This window comes from Nanorana parkeri, unplaced genomic scaffold (assembly GCF_000935625.1).
Source record: "Nanorana parkeri isolate BGI_ZX_2015 unplaced genomic scaffold, ASM93562v1 scaffold52, whole genome shotgun sequence".
Classification (NCBI taxonomy): Eukaryota; Metazoa; Chordata; class Amphibia; order Anura; family Dicroglossidae; genus Nanorana; species Nanorana parkeri.
This window is the reverse complement of record NW_017306320.1, coordinates 1601468-1628419: the sequence shown is the minus strand read 5'-3', so window position 1 is coordinate 1628419 and position 26952 is coordinate 1601468. Positions and strand designations below refer to the sequence as shown.

At 41.6% G+C, this 26952-nt stretch overlaps 1 protein-coding gene across 1 annotated transcript in view; it reads left to right on the top strand.

The window, feature by feature from the left end:
- Window positions 1-26952, top strand: part of SEC16B (SEC16 homolog B, endoplasmic reticulum export factor) — a 134660-nt gene that overhangs the window by 39472 nt on the left and 68236 nt on the right. The window contains exons 9-15 of the mRNA XM_018575097.1: window positions 2741-2876; window positions 6059-6286; window positions 6646-6743; window positions 7148-7229; window positions 12673-12790; window positions 16418-16529; window positions 22532-22637. Coding sequence (XP_018430599.1) covers window positions 2741-2876; window positions 6059-6286; window positions 6646-6743; window positions 7148-7229; window positions 12673-12790; window positions 16418-16529; window positions 22532-22637 — 880 coding nt within the window. The remainder of the gene's footprint in view (window positions 1-2740; window positions 2877-6058; window positions 6287-6645; window positions 6744-7147; window positions 7230-12672; window positions 12791-16417; window positions 16530-22531; window positions 22638-26952) is intronic.

The following is a 26952-nucleotide window of genomic DNA, read 5'->3' as shown; positions in this document are numbered from 1 at the left end:
GAATATAAGTGCTGTGATGTCACCGCGCATGTAGTCCATTCATTCGTCCTCCCTTGCGTATTACTGAGTGTCAGTACTGAGGTACGGTCAGGGACAGGAGGGAAAATCTGCAGGAGCATTACACTCATTATCCACTGATCACAGTTGCAATGCTTTACTGGTGCCAATGCAAAAAAAATAATAAATGCCCATTTTTTTATTTTATGAATATGTTTGAAGTTATTATTTTTTTTTTTAAAGATGGACTTTACCTTTACCAACTAATCAGCAATCATGTGTCATTATATTGAGTGCTTTAAAGGCTATGTTTACTTTTTAGACCATGTCTCATGTTACATCCATATTTAGGGCATAACATGAAACATGGTCACATCCCCAGATGCCCATCCCCAACCTGACCCCCACTTATATGAAATGTGGGGTTCTTCTCCTGGCACAATGTGATTTTGCCATGCCTGTGCATGGCTTCACCCTCAGGATATGTGAATAGAGAACTAGGAGACATTCAGACAACATGTTACTGTATATTGTTTTTCCTGGCCTTCTCCTTTAAATGAATACATTTATAATGTGTGTGTAAGTTCAGTCCTCTATCACTACATGCCAGTTTCTAAATGCAATAAAAGCTGTAATGAACCTTTTTGTTTTCAATAAAATAAGGGTAGAGTATGAAGCTGTCTGCCAGAAACCGGTTCCACATCCTTAATAATGGAGAAAACAAAAAATTGTGTTAAATGTACTAGTCAAACAAGTGATTACTTTGTTAAATCTTCAGACGTTGTTCACCAGCTTGGAAATAGGTCTTAATAATCACATTTCTGAGCTGGAATGCCAGTAAACACTTTGTTTAGGGATTACGTGCTTTGTGCGGGAAAAGATGACTCTTGACTTGTCTGAAGTGGTTTTAGTGCATATTTGTCATCTGCAAATGTTGCCATGGCTTGTTTGTTTTTTGAAGCATGTTTTCTGTATTTGTAAGGTAGACAATGTTCTTTAAAATAGACTTCCTATAGGAAAAGGCTGGACCTAATGTTTTTTTTTAAAGTTTTGGGTGCAGTGGGCCATCTTTAAGGGTTTGTTCACACCACATACATGCGTTAATTGCACGGTTTGCAGTGCAGTTGGAAACTGGGCTGCACTTGCAGCCCAGTCAAGTGCATTGCGAGTGGGAGATGCGTTTGGGGTGCCATTCAAATGAATGGCAATACAAAGCACCTCCTGCACTTTATTTATGCACAGTAGATGTGTTGTGCAGTAGCGTGCATTAATTGCATGGAACCATGTGATTAACACATGCATGATGTGTGAACAAGCCCTCAAACTATCTGTGACTGGGAAATATACTCCCGATTCTTGTCCTAGGGGTGTCATAGAGGACATTTGTGCAGACAGCAGCACTTCCGGAATTTAGGGATCTACACTTTCTGGCCTTCTGGATTTTGGGGGTCAGTTTATTGTAGATGTGGGTTGGATGTGTTCTGGGACCCCCTTTGAGAAATACACAATGCTTTGCCATCAATCGGTGTTTGTACTTAGGCAGTAGTAGAATAGGGGACCTAAAACTGTTTCTGGTATAGGGGTTAGTGGCATAACTATAGCCATAGCAGCCCAGGTGGCAGATATTGTTTTACTATTTTTGTTTCCTTACTTTCTCTAAAGTCTTGTGAAATCTTAGACTTACTAAGGTTGAGGAAGTAGGGGATCACATATCACAATGCCAGATGACTAGGAAGCCTGGTTTTTCTTAATACTTCAGTGTTGTCTTAGTTCTCATTCACGTTGGCAGCAGAGTTTATTGCCCCTCTGAAAAGCAAAGGGGCAGTAAACTCCATGTTTATCCATGGTGGATTGCTTTTCATAGGCAGCTGAGTGGCAGGTTGCAGGCATTCAGGAGGCAATGCTGGTGCCTACTAAATGCCTGCTTTTTTCCTGGTCCCAAGGGGGGCTTTGCATAGCAATACTGTGCTTGACAAGCAGTTGGATCACGGTCTCATTGTCTTCAATAGGCATGTTTAGCCATTGGCACCTCCTGCCAAACATGACATATCAAAGCATTGTGGCCACAGCAATGTCATCCACTTGTTTTTCATGCCACTTTTGCCACCTGTGTGAATTCAACCTTAGTGCCCAACTACAGTAAACTTCATAACATGGTCAGCAAGGCTCTGTACATCAGAATGTAGTTCTTTCACATTTCAGCTGTTTTTTTTTTTTTCAAAACTGAGGGGGACAAAGTAGGTATATATGTTGTAGATATATTTTAAGGGGTATATTTTATATTTATAAAGCAGTAATTGTTACATTCACTAAACATTCACTGCATATGTATCTTTCTGTTGCAAGTGATTCAAATCACAGTGATTGATTTACCTGCAGTGAATATGCCTATAAATCTTATGTCCTTGTATACGACTTAGCAGGACAATAGATGGACTGAAATATAGGTGTATATTCCTTAACTGGACAATAGCATCCTTTAAAATGGAAACAGAGAATGGCAAAACTTCAGCATATATGAGAAAGGTCATTTCAGTCCTAATATACTGGTGAATACCTGTCCATAATAGTCCTGCATTGATATATTTTAGTTTTGTTTATGTTACTATTTGAACACTATTTCACAATCTGTCTTGGATGCCTATTTTCCTTCATAAAAAAAAAAAAGTCGCACAATCAACAGAAGTGTAGGCATGCCCTCTGGACTTAAATTTTTCATTCTTTTGCTCTTGGCACTCTACAGGGAGGATTTACATAAAGTCGATGTGATGAACTATTGCCAGCAGAATGCCAGCCAATGCTTGCGCTCAGGGGGCCAGAGGAGCCGCGACGACGCTCTGCTCTGGCAGGTGCTGCTGCAGATGTGTCGGCAAAATGGGGTACGTCGCTTGAAACACTACAAATCTGCCTCCCATTAGCGCCGAACAAATGTCGCTTTGCAACATCCATGGAGTGCTGTTTTAACCTACATTTATAGCGCAGTCGATCATATATTATGTAAATATGGTTCTCCTTAATTAACATTATGCAGATTCCATTTATGCAACGTGGGCTTCAGCCAACAGTTCTGGCTTACAGTAATTAATTGCTTTGTTTGCATTACAGCATGGAGGAGATTGGAAGAATTAAACCGACGATTGGTTTTTAGTTAATGTTTAACGGATGTGGCATCTAGTTTCTACCAATTTTCGTGCCTTTGCAGTTAATTTTATTTCTAATATTTGAAATCAGGACACAGTTTATCGAAAATAAAGATTATCTGCAAGACTTTTCTGCTTTTCAAGAAGCAGGAGAGCCATGGGTGAATGCTATGACATTGAACATAGCAATCATTTACTTTCTAGTATGAACATTAAATGTTCAATCACACATATCATGCATAACAAAAATGGCGGGTCAGTTGACATGCAGTGATACGTGTTTATGTGCTTTATGCAGTGTAGTGTGTTTTTATGCTCATTTACACCTGTTGATGTGTTTTTATAATGTGTTTTCCCCATTTTCCAGCATCACCACTTCCTCGGTTGATTGTTTATTCAGTTTATGCACGATTTACAGTACATGTGCTCATGTGTGTTGTGAAAAATGCAGACATGCTGCATTTTTCCATACCTCTTCTATTTGTATCTAAGTTATGATGCGAATAGGGCCCATAGAAATCAATTGCAAAGACCTGCGTTGATCAGGTACAGAAAATGCAGGTCTCTGCACATGGTGTGAACAAGCTCTTAAAGTAATATTAAAGTAGTATTAAACTATCAAACATTTTTCAACAATTCATTCAGGTCAAACCAATATCCATGCCCAGCAAAGTATTTCTTTAAATTTTTGCCCAAGCACAGTCATCATGTTTCCAAACAGCTGACACCAACTCTCTCAGCTCTGCTTTCCTGAATTTCCTGTCCACTACAAAATTGCAGGGGACAGAGCAGTCTCCAGCAGATATAGGAAGAAGGGAGAAACTGGGAGCATTGAGCAGAGGTTTGCTCTGCTGTGCCTGTGTAATTGTAGAAACACACACAGATTACTAGCACTCACAAGGGTAACTTCATGGGACCCTGCAATGGAAAAGAGCCATCCTAAAACAAGATATCAGAGCTGGGAACTTTAATTCTGCAGGACACTAATGTTTTTAAACATCAAGGAGCAGCATCCATTTTAGATAATGTATTCAGCATTTGAAAAAGCTTAAAGGATAATTAAACCCTCCCGTTTTTCTTGCATATATCTACTGCTAGAAAACAGTAGATATATGCAAAAACATAAAAAACAAAGTTGAGGGTTTAAACTTACCTGTGTCTCCTCCGCGGGCTCATGTCCGAAGAGCTAAAGATTCTGGGGCGGCTGCAAAGGATCATGGGGCGGGCGCATGCGCAATACAGATTTTCAGCCGGGAGACGAGGAGAGACACAAGGTAAGTCATTGCAGGCATATTCTGTGGGACAGGAGGTGCCAGGAAGAGAGAGGAAGTCAGCGCTGGATCAGAGACTGGCACAAGCGCTGGAGGGACTCCTGGAAAGAAGAAGATGATCGGATCAAGAGGCATCATTTAAGGTAAGTCTTTACACCAGCATTTTTGGGGGGGGGGCATTTTTACTTTAATATCACATTAATAAATATGCAAAATGCAAGGTCTACTTAAACTGTCTGTCCAACCACACTCCCTGGTAAAATCACCTATTGGTAGGTGATAAAAGTACCTATAAAGAAAAAAAAAGGTTTATGCTTGACGTATTCCCCCATCTTCCTCGTGTGGCACAAAGGAATTTTCACAACATCACGCCCAGCAATGCAGAAGATAGGGGTAAAGTAAATATAAAACTTTTTTTCTTAACAGACAACATTTAAACCTTCTAATAGGAGATGGTTTTACAGGGATTCAGGGCCTGGACACTATAAGCGGACCTTGCATTGCACTGCAGAATCCACTTTAATATGCTACACACAGTAGTCCTTTGGAGTTGTTTTGTTTAATTTATAATGCCCATTACTAGAGAAACTTTAGGAAATCTACCTAACACTTTTCCTTAACTAGCCTCCTAACCACAATGCAGTATCAATACCCTTTCTGTGAAATGTTTTTATATTGATTTGTCATGACTATAATAATTAGGTACACGTGGACTCATTTAAAAATAAAACCTGTTTATGGCCACTCTCTCCTCTTTATGCTATTAGTGGGATGTAATAAAGTGATTGGGCATAAACACAACATCTGAAGGGTGTCACATGCCCAACAATGTGTGATCTTTTATCCCATGCATGGAAGAGAAGTAAGAGTGTGTCCAACTCATTCAAAACTTAGGTGATCATTCTCGATTAGGTAAAGTCTAGGGGGCTCAACTGGCTTGGGTGCTCCAGTGGGGAGATCTTACTACTAAGATGTCTGGCTCTGTGCCCATTTATGTATTATACATCAAATAAAATAAATTAAAAGTCCAGCAAGGAGGGGGATACCCACTTGTAATATCACCACCAAAAAACCTGAGCGATAGAAGAAAACATTGGAGTGTTGAACACCCCACCATCAGCCAAGTGTTGTTAATTCAAAAGCACTTCCGTTTAAATCATTATCCTCCTTTTCCATTAGATCAGAGTTTTTCTGAGTTAAAACTAATGTGCTGTAATCCATAATAGCCAATCAGCATGGTTCTAGGTAAGATCAGATTGACAAAACCAGCTGCACACCAAACATTCCCAAGTTCCCAAGTGAAAACCTCTCTGCCCAGGAAACTCTGAAGGGTTTCCTTCACAGATGGGCTAAAGCTCTGTGGATTTCTCTTGGAGCCAGGAGGGAAATCCAGTGACCCTGCGAACAAGCCGACGTGGGGCCTTGATCACAGTGCCCATTGTCTTTTGAGGCTTATAAGTACAAATATAGGCTGACTAGGCTCTAAATATTAAATCACAACATGGGCAAGGGTAATTATCTATTTACCAACCACCTTCACTACCCCTTATGTATTGCCCCAGTTATGACAAATTAATGTAAATATTAGAAGCTTTTTGATGTAAAAAGATTTATTCCATGTCTTCATTTATTGTATATAAATTTCTTTAGTGTATTACTGGGACAGATGTGGCAGAGCTATTACTACAAGGCTGTAAGCGGGAAAGGTATCAGAATGTTCAAACGGACAGTGACCTCATCTCTCTTACTGAGGATCTACCTCTCATACCTGATGGCACTCAGGTAGACCTTCTGACTGGGGAGGCCCCATCTGCTACCGAAAATTCGGCTCGGGCTGTGGAGAAGTTCACAAAGTTGTTGTTCTTTGGCCGCAAAAAAGCAAGTTGTCCACTTCGCAGTATAGGCATTCTCCTCGTTTCTCACATCCTGTATCAGTTTCCAGCTTCTTACCTCACTGCCTGCAGCAAAGTCTGCCTTGATGAATAATTTTTCCAATAAAGTTCTGTTTATGGTTTATTTTTAATTGGCACGCTAAACCTCTTTTTCCTTGTTATTGTAAACACTCTATACTGAATTTTCTTCTAGACCTTGTAATGTTGATCCTGTGAGATTGGTTCTTAATACATATGGCTGTCTTTTCTGATCTTGCATGATCTCTCTTATTGAATAAGATCAGTATGCAGTTAAATCTCAGTAGTGTGTTTCTGCTAATTGTATTTGTCTTGTTTAATACCCAGGAGGCTCTAGATTGGGCAATGAAGAGTCAGCTTTGGGGTCATGCACTCTTCCTGTCAAGTAAGATGGATTCTCGGACATACAGTTCGGTAATGGCAAGGTAAAGGGTATTTTAACTAATCTGCTATCATCCTTTTTTTTTTTACTAACAGCCACAGACAAGAAAGAATGGTTATAAGCAGCAATTTAATAGCAGAAAAAGGGAAAGGATAAACTTGTTGTGTGGAGAAATTAGTAGGAATTTCGCCTAATTAGAAGTAAGAGAGGAGAAGAGGCTATAAGACTGGTGATTACTTGTAAAGTATCTAGTTGGATGAGGACAGATAATTGATTGGACATCAACTGCACAGAAAATGATTGAATAAACATTGCATTCCGGGTTGGGAATTGATCAGGCGTTACTTGCTGATAGGCTTAACCTCTCAGCATGTTCTATCTCATCCCATTTCCTCCACAGTATGGATGCTAATTTACTACTAATAATGGTTTTGATGCTGTTTTCAGGTTTACTAGCACTTTGGCTCTCAATGACCCTTTGCAGACACTTTTCCAGCTTATGGCCGGGAGAATACCACAAGCAGCGTCAGTAAGTAAGGCATCAGGCTGCTGATGCAATGATTATAGCAATCCATTCCATGAAGTAAAATCATTTACAAAAAATATTGACTCTCATAAAAAAATAAAGATAAAGAAAATTTCTAAAACCAGTACGGTTAAAGCTTATGCCTGTCAAGTGCAGTTTAAGAGTCCAAAGGGATACTTGCATCAAAAAGCAAGAATATATACACCACTGAATCTTTATGTACTGCAAAGATTATTTGCCTTACCATTTTTACCATACAGATATTGTATTACATGTAAATGTATTGAATTGATCCAGGCAGAGCTCCTTCCAGGCACTGGAAAACTAGGTGATTGCCTAGAGTGCTGCTAACTGGAGAGGGCACCACAGTCGAATGGAAAATGGCAATCTTACCTTTAAAGTGAATGCCAGGGCAAATACCTGTTGATCTGCCAGAACTGCACTCAGCTCCTAAGTCATGTTGTGGGCTGACAACACACAACACTGAGCAGTGTCAGCCCTGCCTAGTTGTCATTTGCTAAACTACTACTAAACTACTACTTTCGACAATGCTCTGCAAAGGAGACTGGCCTCTTTATTGACAGCACTTGTCTCACTGTTGCTGCGCTTTCCCAACGCCAAACAAAAGCACCCTTCTAGTTATAGTTGCCTGCGCTGATTCCTATGATAGTGCACAGTGGCATTTGCGTACATACCTGTACAGCTACGTCTTCAGCCAGCCTGTCATTGATTTGTACAACCTGGTTGTATTGGTTTGTGACACTTATATGGTGCACTGTCACTCACGGCAAGTGATATACACTGGGATGTGTGCGGTACAGTGTTCTTGCCGCTGTATGCAAGAGCCCTTAAAAGATCATTTCATTAAAATAAACATCCAGTAAGAAATATACAATATAAATGAGTACTTACTGTGTCTACATTTCATTTTTGCGTGCATTGTTAAAAAATTTTTTGGGCCCATGGTAATATGGCTTATGAGCATGGTGGACACAGGCTAGTCATTACACACACTACAGATAGATCGAGCAAAGAACCCTCCCACAACTGGAAACTCAGGTGTAGAAAACTTCTTTGTAACAATTAAAGTTTGCAGTTCACAGTTAAGAACCATCAGGTACAAAAGACCTGATATGATATACATGTTGCTGGCCTGAAGCAATACAATGATTGTTTCAACGACAGAACCTTTCAGAATCGATTGCACTAAATGGGCAATTCGATCAATAAATTAAGGTTTCATCGAAAAGGTACTGTTGGAACTTCTTGCACAGCCTCACAGAGAAACACAAGCACACAGTTTGATATGCATGCTGCACATGGCTTGAAAAAACAATAAGGAAGCCACAGCTTTATTCTCTACCTTTTTCAATACAACAGAGCAGATACCATAGATCAGGGCTCAAAATTTCAAGTCCTAAGCTGCTAGCCAGGCCTGAAAAGTTACTCGCCACCAGTTGCCCCACCTAACCCCTACCCTGCCCCGGCCTTAACTCCGCCAGGTCAGCGGTGTGACGCAGAGTATAAAGATCAGTAACAATGCACAGTACAGAAGTCAGTGGTGCAATGCAGAATACAGAGGCCAGCTGTGTGACGCGTAGTGCAGAGGTCAGCAATGTGGCGCGCAGTGCAGAGGTCAGCAATGTGACGTGCAGTGCAGAGGTCAGCAATGTGACGCGCAGTGCAGAGGTCAGCAATGTGACGCGCAGTGCAGAGGTCAGCAATGTGACGTGCAGTACAGAGGTCAGGATGTGACGTACAGTACAGAGGTCAGTACACAGTACAGGGGTCAGCGGTCAGTATGTAACGCAGTGCAGAGGTCACAAAGAAAGTACAGGGACTTACAGTTGCTTTGACCTCTCCTCCGGTTGATGGTGGGGGAGCAGCGAGGTTGCCTGCATGTCCAGCCGGCTCCAGGTGCTCTCTCTCCTGCGCAGCAGAAGCCGGCCAACTGCGGTTCGGCAGTCTTCCTCTCCCACCAACGGCAGCTGAGGTGGGTGGAGGAAACTGCTGTGGCCACCGAGGAGCCCAATCGAAGAGGGCACAGACGATGGCAGTGGAGCTTCTTGTTCTCTTCTCCCCGCCACCGCAGTCTTAAAGAGGGCCCCCTCCCAGTCCACATCTTTCAGACGTTATTAATCTGAGTTGCCCCACTCAATAGTGGTCATATATATGGTCATGTTGAGTGGGGCACTAAGATTAATAATGTGCTGGATTAGTCTGACCCAGGGGCAGACTGGCAATTGCCCCCCAAGCCTCTCTGATACCTTTGCAAACGCCCCCCACCGCCGCCATAAGCATTTAATCTCTCCCCTCTCGGTCGCTCTGCTGCTGCAGCGGCCAAGAGGGGAGAGATGAAGTCCTTGCCGTGGCGGGGGGGCGTTTTGGGGGCAATTGCCACCCTGCCCCCGGGCCTAGTCCGCCCCTGGGTCAGACTAATCCAGCACGTTATTAATATGAGTGCCCCACTCAATATGGCCGCAAGCGAGGGGCATACTGAGTGGGGCAACTCAGTTTAATAATGTCCAAAAGATGTGGACTGGGAGGGAGGGCTCTTAAAGAATGCTCTGATCACACTGCTGAACGATCACCTCTTCTCCCGACCGCTCCAGCTTCAGCTCCAGGAAGCGGGCACTCAGAGAGGCAGCTACGATCACACCTGTCAGCGTTCCCTCTCTCTGCTCCCGGCCGCTGCAGCTTCAGAGCGGCCAGAAGGAGAGAGAGGGAGCGATAACGGGTGTAATCAGAGCCACCTTTCTGAGTGGAGCTCAAGCGGCCGGGACGAAAGAGAGGGAGCGCAGGGAGCTAGCTCCGGCTCTGGATGGCACACTACCGCCGCGGTAAGCGTTCGCTTCTGTTCTCTCTTCTCTTTCTCGGGCTCGGCTGCTCTATAGCTGCAGCAGGCGAGAAAGAGAAGAGAAAACAAAAGCAAGCGAGCGATTGCCGCGGCGGTAGTGTCCCATCCCTAGTCCCGCCGGCGAGGCACCATTGCTGACATTCCACTCGCCCCCCGCAATTTTCACTCGCCAATTCCGAGGGGGCGAGTGGAAATTTTGAGGCCTGCCATAGATATATAACAGAACTTATAAACACTGCCATCTAGGGACCGAAATTGTATAGCGCAGAAGTTGTTGCTATAAACACAGTAATGTGTATTCGGTGGTACGGTGTGTCTCATTGTAAAATCCAATTGTTCTCTTTCTTCGTTGAGTTGAGTAATTATTTTTTAAGAAAAGATTGCTCAAAATGATATCTGTGATCGATCTTTTGTTTATCATTACTTGTTGGCCCAGCATTAGTTTACTGCCAATTTCTAACCTTGCTTGAATTATTCAATGGCAACGTTTGCAAAAGTGATACTCATGGAGATTTATGATTACCGTAGAAAACATATTTTCAAATAGAGAAGTTTGTAATAAACTAGAGTCTATTTTTCCTAGAAATTATGACTGTGTAAAATCTTGGCGAAAGGTTTCCTTTAAAAACACAATTATATCAATTTGCAGTGTTTTGGATTCAAACAGCAGACATTAAATAATATGTTTTGCATGCCAGGCACCAAGTTTTTGAAAATCCCAAGGTGACGAAAGTACTCCTTAATTATATTTACTTGGCATGGCGCTGTGGATAACACAGTTCTAGAAGTACATTGGAGCACAGATGACAAACACATTTAAGAAAGCCAAAGATTGCTGGGTTCACTTGAAAGATACAAAACATTGCCTAATACTATTTAGACTTAAAAAATTTAGCCTGTTTACTGCTAAATATGTCTTTCAGAATAAAAGAGAATACTTATTTAAAGTGCACCTGTCAGATTGGAGGCAGCCATTTTGTTTACTGATATTACTTTCTTACAAATGCATTCAACTGGTGGATTAAAGACCAATTGAAGCTGAAACAAAACTTAGTCAGATACATTCCACAGTGTACAAAACATCTAAATGTACATTTGTTACTGTAATCCATAGTTATTGCTCCCCAGCACAGCCCAAAGTCTAAGGGCAGCAGCAGTTAGACTGTGAACAGCAGTCTCTCTGCAAAGGCCCCACATATGTTAAAACATATCAATAAAAACAGTTATGCATTCAGTAAAAAGTGATTTAATATAACTTTAAATATAACTAGCATAAGTGCCTATATTTCTACGATTAAGCCCAATAGAGCTGAAACATGTTAGAGTGGGCAGCCTCCAGTCTCGATGTGCTGGACATGTCTTGCCTAGTGGATTCAATCTTTCATTATCGATGGATCTATGATGTGCGGCTTCTTTGTGGGGCTGTTTTGAAGCATGGACGGCTCCAGCCCTAAACCTGTGTTTGCCTGAGAGTTGGAGGCTTGGCATTGGATGGAGCAGTAACATTTTCACACTGCATAGTATAAGTGCCTAGTAATCATCACTGATTAACAGCAGTAGAGAAAAGTCAAGTCACCAACTTAGCTCTGCTATCAGTACAAACTGCATGATCAGGAATACAAATCCTATCAAGGCAGAACAGCTCCTACATATGTATTTCAACTGAGCATTAAACTGTAGTTCTGCTTTAAGAATACCAGGTTCTATAGTCATAACTATGACTGTTATATTCAAGGTTTGATTTTCTGAATAGCCAAAATAGACCATGGCCAAGGGTAAATGGGAAGCGAAAGGTGGCACACATTTATTGGCCAGCAATATACTTTCCTGAAAAGTAATTCAGACTCTTTATAAAGACTCTTTATATCCACATCTTATTAAATTACTGTATGTAGACATCTAAGTGGTTTATTTATACACAATTCATCCTGAAAAATTGAGATCGTATTTGTTCCGTGCAAAGGAGGCAACAATGTGCATTAGCATATTTTCAATGTAGGTTGAATTGAATATCAAAACTGCATTATGGCCGCTAAATGGAGCTGAGAAGCATAGGAAATAATTATATAATTCATATGCTCTTCACCTCCATCTAGTGGTCAAAATGCAGTATTGACCTGTAACGAAAGTATACTAATAATATTTGTTTTTGCCTTTATTCACACAGAAAGAATGTATATGCAATTTTGCAGGGCAAATGGCTCTGCAAATTGTTCTTAAACACATCCTAAGTGTTTGTATAAGGGAACTAACATTTTCAGAAGGAGAGGTCAGCCTTTATATACCTCCAATGATAGTTTTACTGACAACAACGGTTCGGGATGTTATTTACTGTCCTATTTATTAAGTTAATGCAAAACGTACAAAAACCCATAGCAACCATTCAGAGAATAATTACTGGTTTATTGTGATGGGTTTGAACATTGCACATGCTTCCTTCCCTAATAAAGTAAAGAAGTCCAAGCTGCCATGATCAAGTATCATTATTCGTCAGCATATTGTACATTTCTCAATGTTGTCATAATGTCTGTGTATGTATTCATATAGCTTCTTTAAAAATCTCTATTTACTTACAACCTATTGTCACAGTGGAATGGAGATTCAAACTGGGGAGACTGGCGACCTCACTTGGCTATAATGCTGTCCAATCAGATGGGAGAACCCGAGGTGAACAAGCGTGCTATTGTTACCATGGGAGACCATTTAGGTAAGGAAGTCAGTCTAGTGCAAAAATACTCTAAATAATGTTCCATCCTCTGAAGTTTTTTATCCCAAATAAAGCCAGTTTCATATGATTTCCTCCTGTTGGGGTTTCAAAGCAACAAAGTTATCATTTGTAACTGGATTATATGGAAACATGTGTAAACTGGAGCCTGTGCAAGTTTAGATAGAAAGACATTTTTATTCTGTCCAAGCTGTCGTGGGAGCCAAGTTAGTTTTAGACAAAGTGGGGCTGTGGACAAAACATAATTTGGGTCCCCCTAAGCTAAAATTCTGTACATTGTGTCACGGATATCTGAAAAGAACAAGGGGCCTAAAGCAAATGCAAATGTAGTAAAACATGTGCTAATGCACTATAATCTACAAGGCAAATAGTGATAAACCTTTCATGGCTTCTTCCTGGTGCAAAGATGGGTTCTTCCCCAGGCTATTCCCTGGTCAGGAGTGGAGGTAGAGCTCCTTGCTGGAGTCCATGACAGCAGTAAAAACTGATAGAATGCCAATAAAATCTGATATATCTATTTTGCATAAAGTAGGCCGTTAACATACCCTTGGGAGTCTATATAAAAATATATAAAATGTATATATAAAAATGTATATATATATATAAAAATATGTACTGTATATATAAAAATGTTTTTACATTTCATACAAAATTCACTTAAATTACACATATTTTTCCAGCTGAATCTAATTAGAAAAATGAGTGAATGCTGGTTGAATGCTGTGTCAAGACATTTATAAAAGACCCCTTAAATACGATATATACAGCTGAATTAATAGATTATTTTTTGAAGGTGTTATCATTTAAAACACATTTTGTGTCATTCTCATTTTGTTCATTTGTGTATCTGTTGCATACTTCATATGGTTTAAAACAAAATCCCTTGATATATTTTTGTATATAATAAGAGGAAGCAACATCCTGGGTTTTCCCATCTTTAACCAGTTGACATCCGCGGTGTTAAACCCCCTTCCCATTCATGCCATTTCAGATGGGGCAGCGGATCCCGGGATTCAAGATGAGGGGTCAGCGGGGGACAAAAAAAACACGACGCAAACGAGCACATATAGGCGATCGGCGTGCTATGGACCCACTGATCGCCTATATGTGAAACAACCGGTACCGGGTGTTCGCATTGGACGGGTCTTTTCTGCCCGTGCGTGCCCGCTAGGGGGCGCGCGCGAGCAGAAAAAAAATGCCGTCTGGCGACGGCAACCCGCCAATGCAGCAGTGCCGTCTGTCCGTTTTTCTACTACGGGCGGACGGCAAGAGGTTAAAGCCCTTTAAAACAAAAATACATAGCTTCAGCCTTATCAGGAACCCCACTATTTCGTTTTAAGAGCTCTGTGAAATCTCTGTGAAAGCTAATTAGTTAAACTCTGACCTCAGAAACTATTCCAGACATACACAACTTCACTGAAAGGCCACTAGCCTCTTCTGTGTGTTCTCTGCAGAAAGAGACGCTTCAAAACTGCTTCTGTAGCCATTCTGACCCTAGGAAAACATAAAATACCCTGGAGGATAATTAACTTCCTGTATAGGTTGCTTGTACACATTATTTCATTGACTTATGGTACACTGGATTTGTATTAGCATTTTTTATAAAAAAAAAAAAAAAAGGCAATTTATTTTTAAAGGTAATCTGTACTGAGGGAAATATATACAGTATATAGGCTGCCATTGCTGAACATCAGTAGTTGCCGGGCTATCATTGTAGCTCAAGGTCTGTGACAGCCAGGGACATCAGAGACAGTTAGATAACTAGCATTTTTTAGAAGGTGTCAGCAATGGCATCTACTATACATCCAAAAGCATTTTATAAAATGTTTACATTTATAAATAAAAGTCTACAAAAAAAAATTCTACATAAAAAATGTGATATGTGTCATCTACCATACATTTCTGGCTACATGTATGTCTATCTGAGTGATGCACTTACAGTTCAAAAGACCCTGTTGCCAGAACATTCATTTTAACAAGAATGTTCCCATTGTATGTCCATTTAACTTATTTTAGGCATGTTTTTTTTACTTAGAACCTACTTTGTGTAGCTATCCAAAAGCCCTAAGCATCTAAAGCTGGCACTACACTGTGTGGATGGAGGAATCTCCGACTGGGCCAAGCTTCAGTATCTCCTGTAATGCAGGGGCAGGTTACTTCGATGCCACTGGTTGCCAGGGCCATCTCCAGAGAGGCCCTTGCTATCAGAGGCCAGCATTGTCACACAAAACTCCATCTCTTTGCTAGCACCATGATAGGTCAGATGTGCTTAAACCGTCTGAGCACACTGCTTGGCAATAGCAGGATAGATTTCAGCGGGACAAAGTGCTATATGCACTTGGCCCCCAGTGGATAAAATAAAAATGTAAAATTTTAAACAAATTTTATTTAAAATACAATTTTTAATTTTACTTGTTTAACTAACAGCATATGCAGATCAAAGGTCAGCCCTATAATCTACTATTATTGAAACATAGTAATTACAATGTAACAGCAAAAAGTTTTTGTTACATAGCAACTCTTACTGAAGCTGCAGACTTTGTTCTGAGTGTCAAGCCCGTGACACACTGCACATGCAGTCGCAGACATTCACGTGCAGTGTGCGAGAGCTGAGCGTGGTGAGATGAAAGACTTCATCTTTAGCAAATCGGTTTATGTGTATGAACTTAGTGGAATTTGCATCCTGGCGCATAAGCCGCTTGGCTGAAGATGACATTTTTCACTTCGGCACATTCAGGTATGTGAGAGAAAATTGCAAGACACACTGCCCGCGAAGGACAGTGCGCCACTGCTTCCCTTTGCTCTGCGCTGCTTCACGTGCAGTGTGTCATGGGCTTCAATTAATGGAGGAGCAGCTTCAGCAGCTAGCAAGCCCCAAATGTCATTTGCTGTTAATTAGAGCCAGGGAAAGTTACAAGCTGAGCATTTTAGTGTGCTGGCTAGTGTGTTCTTTGCACATACTATATTGTCCGTGCGTGTGCAGCATCTTGTTTGATATTTTGAAAAGCCAATATAAAGGCTGGGTTTTACCAATCAATTTTGCCATATGAAATCTTAATGGGACGCATAACAGGTGGCAATGCATGAGTGTGCCCATTGCCTAAATACATTGTACTGCAAGGTGTTCTCATCATAGAAAGTTGCCTTGAAAAGAGTGAAGCCTGAACAAAAGATCAAGATTCAGTTGTACATAGAGCTACATGAACTCTAAACATAACGTAGTCCCACCAGTAATTGATTAAAAATAGAGAAGTCTCAGATTGTGACACATTTCTAAGACTTGTAGATAACTGGTACTACTGAGGTGACTCAGTCTCCTTCTCCCATATTGATCGTGCAGTGTATACACATATTTTAGGTCTTCTGAATAAAAGCTAGCACAGAAGAAGGTGGAGGTGTGGCCCATACCAACCAATCGCAATCTAGCTATTATTTTACCACTGTAATTCAGAAGATAAAAGCAAGCATTGGTTGTTTAGGACATCACGCCTTCATTCTAAATGCTCTATGTTTATAATAATGCTTTCCTTGTGCAGATGGGAAAGTAATGTAATTAACAGTTTCAATACAAAACATGTACTAAAATTACTTTGTTTTTGCAATATTTAGTTCTCAAAGGCTTCACAGAGGCTGGACACTGCTGCTACCTGACAGCTGGCATCCCTCTTGGCCAGTTCTATGAGAAGTCAGACCGTCTGGTTTTGTTGGGCAGCAATCAAAAGTAAGTCTTAACTTTCTTTAAGAGACTCCCTGCTCTGCCTAGGTCTATTCATTCATCTGTGGAATCCCTTAATAGATAAAAGTAGTGATTGCTGTGTAATATTTGTTGTCACATTGACAGTAAATAAGTCCTCCTCTGTGGCTCAGAAATGGTGGTCATGCTGGAAGCTAGGCATATTAAAGGCAGCTATAGTTGAGAACCAGCCTCTCCCTACTTTTAAGTTAATTGCTGAGAGCTTGGATTGCTACAGACATAGCACCAATCATGTAGCTTTGATATAATTTTTCTTACACTGGGAACCAATAAATGTGCTGGCCAAAAATGACCTATGTAGTTATTTTGTTTTCACTATGTGTGGTTGAGTATGTACTGGAATTGCACTGGTTTCCAGAAAATGGGAAACAGCAGGCCAGACCTAATCAGGCTTGAGCAGGGTTTGCCCACAGCTATAGATAGCAAAAACAAATGAGGGGCTGGTTTCTCCTATGTAATTCATCCTATACCAAGGTAAAAGAAAAGTAACTTTATGAGACACTGTCATTGTTTTAGGGCTCACAGTTGGCTCAAGAATCCCCAGTATTGGCGGATGCCGGATTCTAGAAGAAGCAGTAATGTCACTCTCTCTGTCATATGACAGTGTTTAGGCATGGTAGTTGGTTGCTAGACCAAAGTACTGTCATATGAGATGAGGTCATATGTACCCCCATACCTTGAAGTACTCCTCACCTGCTGCTTAAGACAGTTGAAGAAGTGACAGGGGGGCGCTGGCAAGAAGAGTATTTGTGGTTCGAGGAGGAACCCCTTTACACAAACAATGGCAATTTGCCCTAAATGGGCAAATTGATGGTGTCTATTGAATGAAAATTTACTAAAAGTACAAAGCCGTCATTTTTCTAGCACTGAAGAGATAGTGAAAGGTTCTCTAGAACTTCCCTGGTTGTTAAGGGTAAAAGAAACACTTCTCTCTGTCATCTGTTAGGACCCCTTCACACCTGCACTCTCTGTTGGCGTGTGTTCCCGTATGCACCTTAATATGCAGTATTTGCATGTTATCAGGCACGGTGTTAAGGCAGCCCATTTATTTTAAATGGGCTGCCAAACACATGGTAAGGGACAAAAAACTGGAACTGTAGCATTTCTATAACACAACACACCACAACTCATGGTATGTTTGTTTCAGTACACTGCAGCATGGGTCCGTTGGCACCTAATATACTAAAAGCACATTTTACCATAATGCAAAAGAGTGAAAGGAGCCTAGATTCTTGGTGTAGGTACTGGAACTTCACTGGTTAAAATGTAACACCTAACCAAATGACATTACATAATTTTTCTAAGACAGTCTAATGTTTGTACTCTCCTTATATGTACACCATTTCAATACTAAATCCAAGGTAAGATTAGACACAATGGTTTTTCCTAGATTTAATAGACCCATCCCATAATCTGTCAAATCCTTTCCTTGCCGGACTGTAGTGGAATTGACCTTATGGAATGAGATCATCATTGGCTCCTGAATTTGCTCTGTCAGCACAATTATTAATCATACAAAATAATTAGGAGAATGTTGTACGGTTCACCAACACGCAAATGAAAGCTTACAAATGGCCAAGTAAATACATGAGGGATTTAAATATGGGTACAAGCCAAAGTCCTTGTTTCTCTCAGCTGGCCCATTCATCACAGTCAGGTGTCTATGTTGTTAGGCTCCGTGGGGGCATAATTCCACATTATTGCTCACAACTCTATTTTGGGCTGAATCCTACAAACAGCAAACGGCTGGTTTGGGTTCTTTTCACAGGTGTATTCCCATTCATTCCAGCCAAACTTAGATCAGATAGCAGGTTTGTATAATACGTGAGTGGGCATCAAGGGATTTCAAAGAGAAACAAATGGTTTTTTGATTATATGAGCATGAAAAGCACAAAGCACAACAAGCATTTAATGCTCTGGAATTTTCAGACATATAATACAATCTTCAATAATAGGAATACAGAAAAAGGCATAGCTTACATATCTGAGGTTTCAGGTAATGTTTAGAAAACGTTGTATTCTTTGTCTGATTTACAAAAACTTGAACTGAGAAGACAATTGCCCTTAGCAGGCAGTAATCTAAATGTGCTCATAGACCCTGAGAGGGGCTTGGATATGTTGGCACAATCCGAATTCTTAGACTAAAGACTATGCATATCTTTTGGCTAAACGTATGTGTTTGTCAGTGGAGAGGGAAGGGTAGCATTGGTTATCACTGGGGAAAACAATACCAATGGTAGTGGGTTTTCTGACCTTTCTGACCAATATATTTCCATGTAATAGTGCTGTTGCTTGGTGATTGGCCCGGAGCTGTCACATGGGGTTGGGGAGGGCTCTCAGTCTTCTGGAAGCTCTGACTGGAGTGACTCAAAGCTTACACACAGCTGCCTTTTTTACTGAACAGAGAAGCAAAGGAGAGGTAAGCGTGTGCAGCTTGGTGGTGGTGGGGGGATGCAATAAATAGCACCTGTTGCTGTACCCTGTATAAGTTTAGAGTCAGAGGCGTAACTAGAACCTTCAGGGCCCCGATGCAAGAAGCCATGAAGGCCCCCCCCCCCCCCCCCAACCGCCATGGCATTGCATGGTGAACAGGAAGGCTGCCGAGGTCCCCAGCAAGCGCGGGACCTGAGGCAGCACTTGTTTAAAATGTTAGTGCCGGTGTTCTGTTGAGAACGCCGACCCAGTGTCTGCGTTTACGTACAGGCGGGATTAACGAGGAAACCGCCATTTATTTACAAAGTATTCGTTTGTAATGGTTAATTGTGACCATTAATGATATACCATGCATGGCAGTAAATGGTGGATGGAATATTATTAACAGTCACAATTAACGATTTAAACAAAATACTTTGTGAATAAATCCCGGTTTCCTCGATAATACTGATAATACTGAAAATGCCCAGTATTGGCACTGGTGCATCCCTACTTAAAAATATAACGCATTGCTGGGACATGTAGTTCTGCATAGTTGGTGCTATTCTGCATTGCTGTATAATCATCATACAGCAATGCAGAATACCACCAGCTATGCGGGACTACAAGTCCCAGCAATGTCTTATAGTGGGGGGGGGGGGGGCTGGGGGTATTCTGCATAGCTGACTTTTATTATAATGTATTGCTGCGACATGTAGTCCCGCATAGCTGGTGGTATTCTGCCTTGCTGTATGATGATTTTACAGCAATGCAGAAGAGCACCGACTATGTAGGACTACAAGTCCCAGCAATACATTATAATAAAAGTCAGCACTACAGAATATCATCAGTACCCCCCCTCCCACACACACACACTTCCCCGAGCCCCCCCTTCCCACTCCAGACTTACCTTTCCTCTCCTGCATGCAGGTCCAGGGCCCTCTTCCTCATCTCGGCCGGGGCTAAGAAGAGAGGGTCCTCACACAGCAGAATGTGGTGCCCTGCGGTGCCTGCAGCACATTCTGCGGGACTGCTGACAGCCTCTCCATCCCCGCCGCACAGCTACCCGTACATTCTGCGGGTGGCTGTGCGGCAGGGAAGGAGCGGCCCGATCTCGGGGGGGGGGGCGTCTTCTTCCTCACTGGGCCCCCCAACTGGCGGAACGCCAGGGCCCAGTCGCAATTGCGACCGCTGCGACCCTGGTAGCTCCGCCAGTGTTTAGACTAGAGTAAATCAGAAAGAAAAGCCCAGGATCAGAGCATTGCGTACCATATGGACCAGGGTATATATGAAGATCTTGTAATTGCTTGTTACTAATTAATATTAAAGCCTAAGCTGAGGCTGTTGAGATCACATAATTAATTTGGCAAGCTGCCTTTTATTTCTGTAGCGGATATACAGTATATACAAAGGGGGGAATTTTTCAAAGCTGGAGCAGACAAAATCTGGAGCAGATTTGCATTGCACCCAATCAGCTTCTTTGTCTCATTTTCAAATATTACATGACCAAACTGAAGAGACATGCTGGTTGGTTGCCATGGGCAACTGCTCCACATCTGTCTGCTCCAGTTTTGATAAATTCCCCCCAAAGTGTTTCTTGTAGCAACCAGGCTTTTTGCCCCATTTTATCCAAATAAAACAATGCAAAGTCAAAGTAACACAGTGTTCTGCCCTCACAGGGGTTGTCATGCTAAATAATGAACACAAACATATTTCAGCCTCCTAGCTATTTTGTTGCACAGCTTTATCTATCGCTCCTTAGGGGCTTGGTCACAGTAGCCTGCTGGCAGAAATGCTCCATGTGGTGTGACAGCTCCGTTGGGAGGTGGCGTGATACACTGTCTGAGCGCATCACACTGTTCACTTTTTTTCTTTACCTTAAAGGAGAACTATGGGGTCAGTGTTTTTCCCCATAGTTCTCCTTAGGGTAATGGGAGGACACAAACCAGCGTCCTCCCGTCACCCTACGCTCAGTATACCGTGAGCTACAGCTCGTGGTATACTGAGACGCCGCAGCCGGAGCAGATCCCGACATGGACGTTGAGATCCGCCCAGCTGCGTGAGTGACAGCTGGCTCTGCCGTGACAGGATCGAGAGGTGAGCGAACCCGGTATGTGTTTGCTCACCTCCCGATCTACTGAGCTGACCTGTGACAGTCTCATTGTCACAGGTCGGCTAGAACTATGAGGTGAGTGGAAATCACTCATCTCATAGTTCTCCTTTAATTTACAATGTTCAAACTGTACACTCCATTCAGGTCCCCGCACTGCATTGCTGTTTACTGCGCTGTGGTGCAGTGCACTTTGGTGTGGTCCAGTGTGCTGCAAACAATGAAGCATGTCTGTACATTTTCGCAGCACACTACACCATGCATCATACCCTCATTGTGGTCTAAACAGGACACATAGAAACAATTGTTTGTTTATGACTTCTAGTGGTGCCTGGCATTGTTCAGTTGATGAGAGACACCAGTCACTGTGTATAGTGTGAACAAGTCCTTAGACATAGCTGCCCCACTCTCGTCATCCCTGATGTACTGGCTCTTCCATTCACCAGACTGATCTGTTGCTTGCTCACATACAGACTGCCACTTGCGTGGCTCAGAACCACAGGTCTGGTCAGTGGACTGCTTCCAATTTTCTCAGATGACAGTCCGGCTCGGTGGCCTATCTTTGTAGACCAGACAGGCCTGGACACGCATCCCCTTTATGTCAGACTTCAAGCTGCTCTTGCAATACATAGGCATCATTAATTACTAGGAAATGCTCTCTTTTGTGAGCAACAACCTCCTGACTTCAATCATTGCCGGTCTGTCACAGTTTACATACTGTATACTTTAAGGGTGTTATTTATAAACAGTGACTTTCACTACTCAGTGGCGAACATTCAATGGTGGAGAATCAATTACTGCAATTTAAAACGTATGAACCTGGAAGATTCACCTGTAGTGAATTTTTGGTGAATGTCAGACTTACTGCTTTATAAATATATTTATAAATATGCTAAGTTTAAGTGACCACTAAGATGGGCCTTAGCACAACATAAGATCTATTTTCCTTTTTCGTTGTATTTATTGCATCTGCCACATTTTGATAAACATTAGCAAAATTCTTTAAGTGAAAGACCCAACTGGCAACAGAATTGGCTGCCGTTCAGCACTTACTTAATACGCCAACACATACTTGTAAGCAGTTACTGCTCATTATTGAATTCCAGTTGTTACAATCTCGAGTCTTGCAACACAAGTTTGCAATTGTTTACTGAAATCCCTAGATTTGCGTTTTTAGAATCATTGTAAGAACAAAACAAAAAGAAAGAAAGAAAATCTTTAGCTGAGCAAATCTTTTTTTCATTTAACCACTGGAGGGCAATGTTTTTCTATAGATTTCTTCTTTGTGAAAGGATAATGGTAAAGGTTTTCTGTTGTATTTGTATTTTTCCAATTGTAAAAGTTCTTCTTTATTTTCTGTGTTCTTTTGGTTCAATTCACTCTTTCCAATCTCCACCTTACCCTCCATGCTAGTAGATGTTAACTATCTTCCGTTGATATCTTTCAGCCAAACGTTTAGGAAGTTTGCCAGCACAGCCAACATCCAGCGTACTGAGATCCTGGAATACTGCCAAAGTTTGGGAAAACCCAGCCGCTTTGTTCCTTCTTTCCAGGTACCTGCTACCATTATGACCTACAAGATGGGGCGGTTTATTCTGCATGTGTCCCTTTAGTATGTATTTTCCAGCATTTCCCCCCTCCATCCTGTTAATTTCCTGAACACCTAGTCCAGATCTTTTTTGTTTATGTCCATGTCCCCATTTTCCGTATGTGACTAACATTGAAGGCTAATGTTACAATCTAATTGTGCAATCCCTGTACAATATCCTTTAGATTTACCAACAGCTGTATAGTGCAAAGGCCAATCTATTTAATGTCCATAAGCTAAGCTCCTCATACTGCATAGCTGTCAGTAAATCTAAAGGATATTGTACATCGAAGTGTGACATGTGCAGCCAGCTTAAATCATGGATGTAGGATAATGGTCTGATCAAAAACGTGATGACCTCCAAAAAAAAAATAGCGATTCATTGAGGTGGAATTTTTGGCCTGTTTTTCATTAGATTAATTATTGCATGCAAAGTTTTTAAAACCTGGGACATTGTTTTGATATTATCTGTTCATACCTCCCACTTTTCTGAGATGAGAAAATGGGAAACCTTCCAGCACAATGTATTTAGTCAATGGACACACCCCTGCCATGCCAGGTTATGCCGACCATTAAGTCTGCATATTCCAAAAAAGAATGGTTAAACCAGAACTGTTGTTTTCCACCAATATATTTCCTATATACTGGCTTTTCGGAATAGCAAATGAGAGAGAATTAAGACAGGATGTAGGTTTTAGTGCAGATTAACACTTTTGGTAGTTAAATGGTACATTTTCATAGATATCTGTACATTAGGCCAAAAAGACAGACAACTGAGGAGGAAAAATGGAGAAAGAGTTTTCCAAATAGGGACAGTCCCTTTTGAATGGACAGCTGGGAAGTATGCCTGTCATCTTTGCATATGTGATGTGTAGACATTCAGACCGAATTCACATTTATACAGTGTGGCAACATTACCATGCATTACCACAAAATATAAATGGGAATTTAGCCTGAATGTCTACACATCACATATGCAAAGGGGGGCAGCAGGCAGAGCAGCATGTTTGTTGGATAGTGGCCCCCTTTCCGTCTAGAGCGTCCCAGGTTGCTAAGAGCCAGGCAGATTGATGTGTAAGGGCCATACACATTTCCCTGTCCAGCTTTTATCAACCTAGGACACTCTGGCCGGTGTCCCGCCCAGCTCCTGGCAACCAGTGACATAACATAGTTGCCGGAAGCTGGGCAGGACACCGGCCAGAGTGTCCCTGGTCTGCAGATGGCAGCCTCACTGTTGTGCTCCAACCCCACCTCAAACCCCACCTCAGGCAGCAAAAAGTCTAGGGAACCACTGGGGGGTGCTACATAAACTGACTTTGTGTGTCTGTAAAATGCCCTCTTTAGGGGTGTCAGACAGGCTTTTTCAGCAGAAGTTGACAATTAAGAAACAAACAAGCTTTGAAAGTTTTTTTTTATCCGTGTGTTCTGGGTGTGACCTCTGCCAAACCCAGATCAATCGGCACTGCTGTGGATCATGGAGCTCATAAGTGAATTACATGTAAGAATTATTCTCACAAATATGATGCTTAAGGTAATTGTAGCCATATTAGGAAACTTGCAACAGCATGATTGAGTACTGCCCATGATCTTTTTTTTTTACATTTAAAAAATCTGCATATACAAACACAAACACATTCACAGAGGTGAGAATGATCATAAACTATTTACAGTGATTTAGAAAGGCTGGAGTCCACATTTAAACCTTTCTCTCTTGTGTCAAACAGAATTATCTTTCGTAGTTCAAAAGGTTTTCCTTTCCTCAGTATTTTTAAAGTTCCGTTCAAGAACCAAAACATTAATGTCTTCTATAGAATAGTCTGGTTGTGAGAAACGATGTCCCAGAGGTCTTCAGTAATCACCTTCCTTATGTTCTTTTATGATGTGTCAATATAGATTCATTCTGTTTTTGTAATTGCTGTCTTCTGTCACCATTGTAACATCCCTGGTTGCATGCACGTGTTGCATTGAATGAGGTACACCACAATAATGGAGGTACAACTGTATGATCCAGTAATATTGAAGGTTAATTTTGTGTGTGACACTTTCTAATGGATTTATGTTTTCAGCATTCATTGTTGTAAGATTGTGTTCCCTTGCTTGTGTCCCTTTATTCCGAATGAGGTTTCCTGCTGATTTATTTATGTTTGAGGTTGGGTTGTTTCATAACAGGAGGATGAAACACTGAAATCAATCTCCAACAACCGCCAATGCTGGCATTCAGGCTATCACCCAACCTCAGGAATAAATAACCATCAGGAAGCCAACAAGTGAACAAAATCTTCCAACAACTCTGCAAACTGTGCAGCTACATCGTTCCATTAAAAAGTACAGTGGCTTAGTGGTTAGCGCTTCTGCCTTGCAGCACTGGGCTTCCTGTGTCATTGCAAATATGAGAAAACTATGTTAAGATTCCTCATACAACTTTTTTTCATGTATATGTAATCAACTAGAGCATTAATCTGCAGCCGGAATTACTGTACATCATAACAAATGCAACAGTTTTGGTGCTCTTATACACTGCACAGTTTAGTCACATACAGCGCAATAGTACGTTTCTATTGTCGCTTCTGTAGGGAGGCTTATAAACTCCATCACAGGCTTTAACTTAATCCTCATACAATTGTATGCACATATGTTTTTTTGGACTGCCTGTTCATTTCTGACATCTGTTCAAATCTGTCCATAAATTAAAGGAACATTGCAGTCACACGTGAAAACATAGCATTTAAAGTATAACTCCATTTAAATTAAGAAAATCTTTCCATAGGTAGTGCTCAACCCCTGAAGCAGCCGCTGGATAGATTGGTCCCTACTAGCCTGTCTAGCGTTTACTGTTGCATTGCTGCCCCAAAAGTACTTACAGACCCTCCAGTGGTGACGGATAAAACCGATTTCCACGCAGCTGATATGATGCTGATGAACCTTTATTGAAGAACTTTGGAAGAGAACATTAGGGCACAGGACCACAGAATGTAGTAGACTCCAAAAATGATAGAACAAAGTACTTGCAGTCTCCACATGTAGAGAACCTTTAAGCCAACTTGGCAATCTGTGTCTTTAGCTCCTAGCAGTGTAGTACTAGATGTAATAGCTGCTAGACCATTTTAGAAGAGAACACCATGCTTCAGTAACAGATCAACTTCTCAGGCTCCCCATACCTGTTGACGTTGCTTCAACATGCCATCTCCATCCTAAAGCAGCCCTCTACCGGTCCACTGTCCCTGAACCTCCTAGTGATTGGCTAGGGAGACACACCTATTCATAACCATTATTTTTATTACAGGCATTTTATATAGCGCCGATAGTTTTACGCAGAGCTTTACCCAGTACACAGTCACATCAGTCCCTGCCCTCAAGGAACTTACAATATAAGGGCCAATTTAGACAGAAGCCAATTAACCTACCAGCATGTCTTTGGAGTATGGGAAGAAACCGGAGCACCCTGAGGAAACGCACGCAAGCACAAGGAGAACATGCAAACTCCTTGCAGATAGTGACCTGCCCGGAATTGCTAACCACTATGCCACTGGTTGTTCTGCTCTATTGCAAGGTCACACCCAGCAGCAGGCAGATGCAAACAATAACAGAGACCTTAGGAGAAACCAAATGAGCCCAGACTACCAAATCAGGATCAGTCTGAATACAGTCTGACAGCTGTAAATATAAATAGTTACTCCTGCTTAAAGGAGAACTCCAAGATTTTTTTTTATTAACACTTGCAGTAGGGCTACCCCCACACTGCAAGGGTTAAGTGCTTGTTTGTGTCTAGGTGGTAAAATAACAAAGATATACTCATCCAAAGCTCCAAACTGGCCAGCTGTCATGGTGGTCCCTCCAGCCTGTTCCCTACGTAGCACCAGATTGGAATGTTCCTTAGCGTCCTCAAGTCTGTGTACAGTGCATAGACGTGCTGATTTACTTGACCTTAGACTGCTGCAGAGGAGGGAGAGAGACATTCCAGAGACCGGTCTAAGAAGAAACTGGTTCGGAGCTTTGGGCTAGTATATCTTTGTTTTTTATTTTAACTTAGACATATACGAGCAGTTAACCCTTGCAACCAAAGGGTAGCTTTAAGCTTTAAGGCAGGAAGGCTACACACATTAATATCCTCCTTTTACATTACAACTGATGACATAGTAAAGTTTTTCATGTGTGCATGGTATTTACCCGTTGATCCTGCCAATGATTGAAAGAATGGTTTTTTTCCTGTGGAGGGTTGTCAATGATATCACAGCGCCGCTGAATTCACAGCTCGGTTGATGGATCTCCTATCTGTGCCT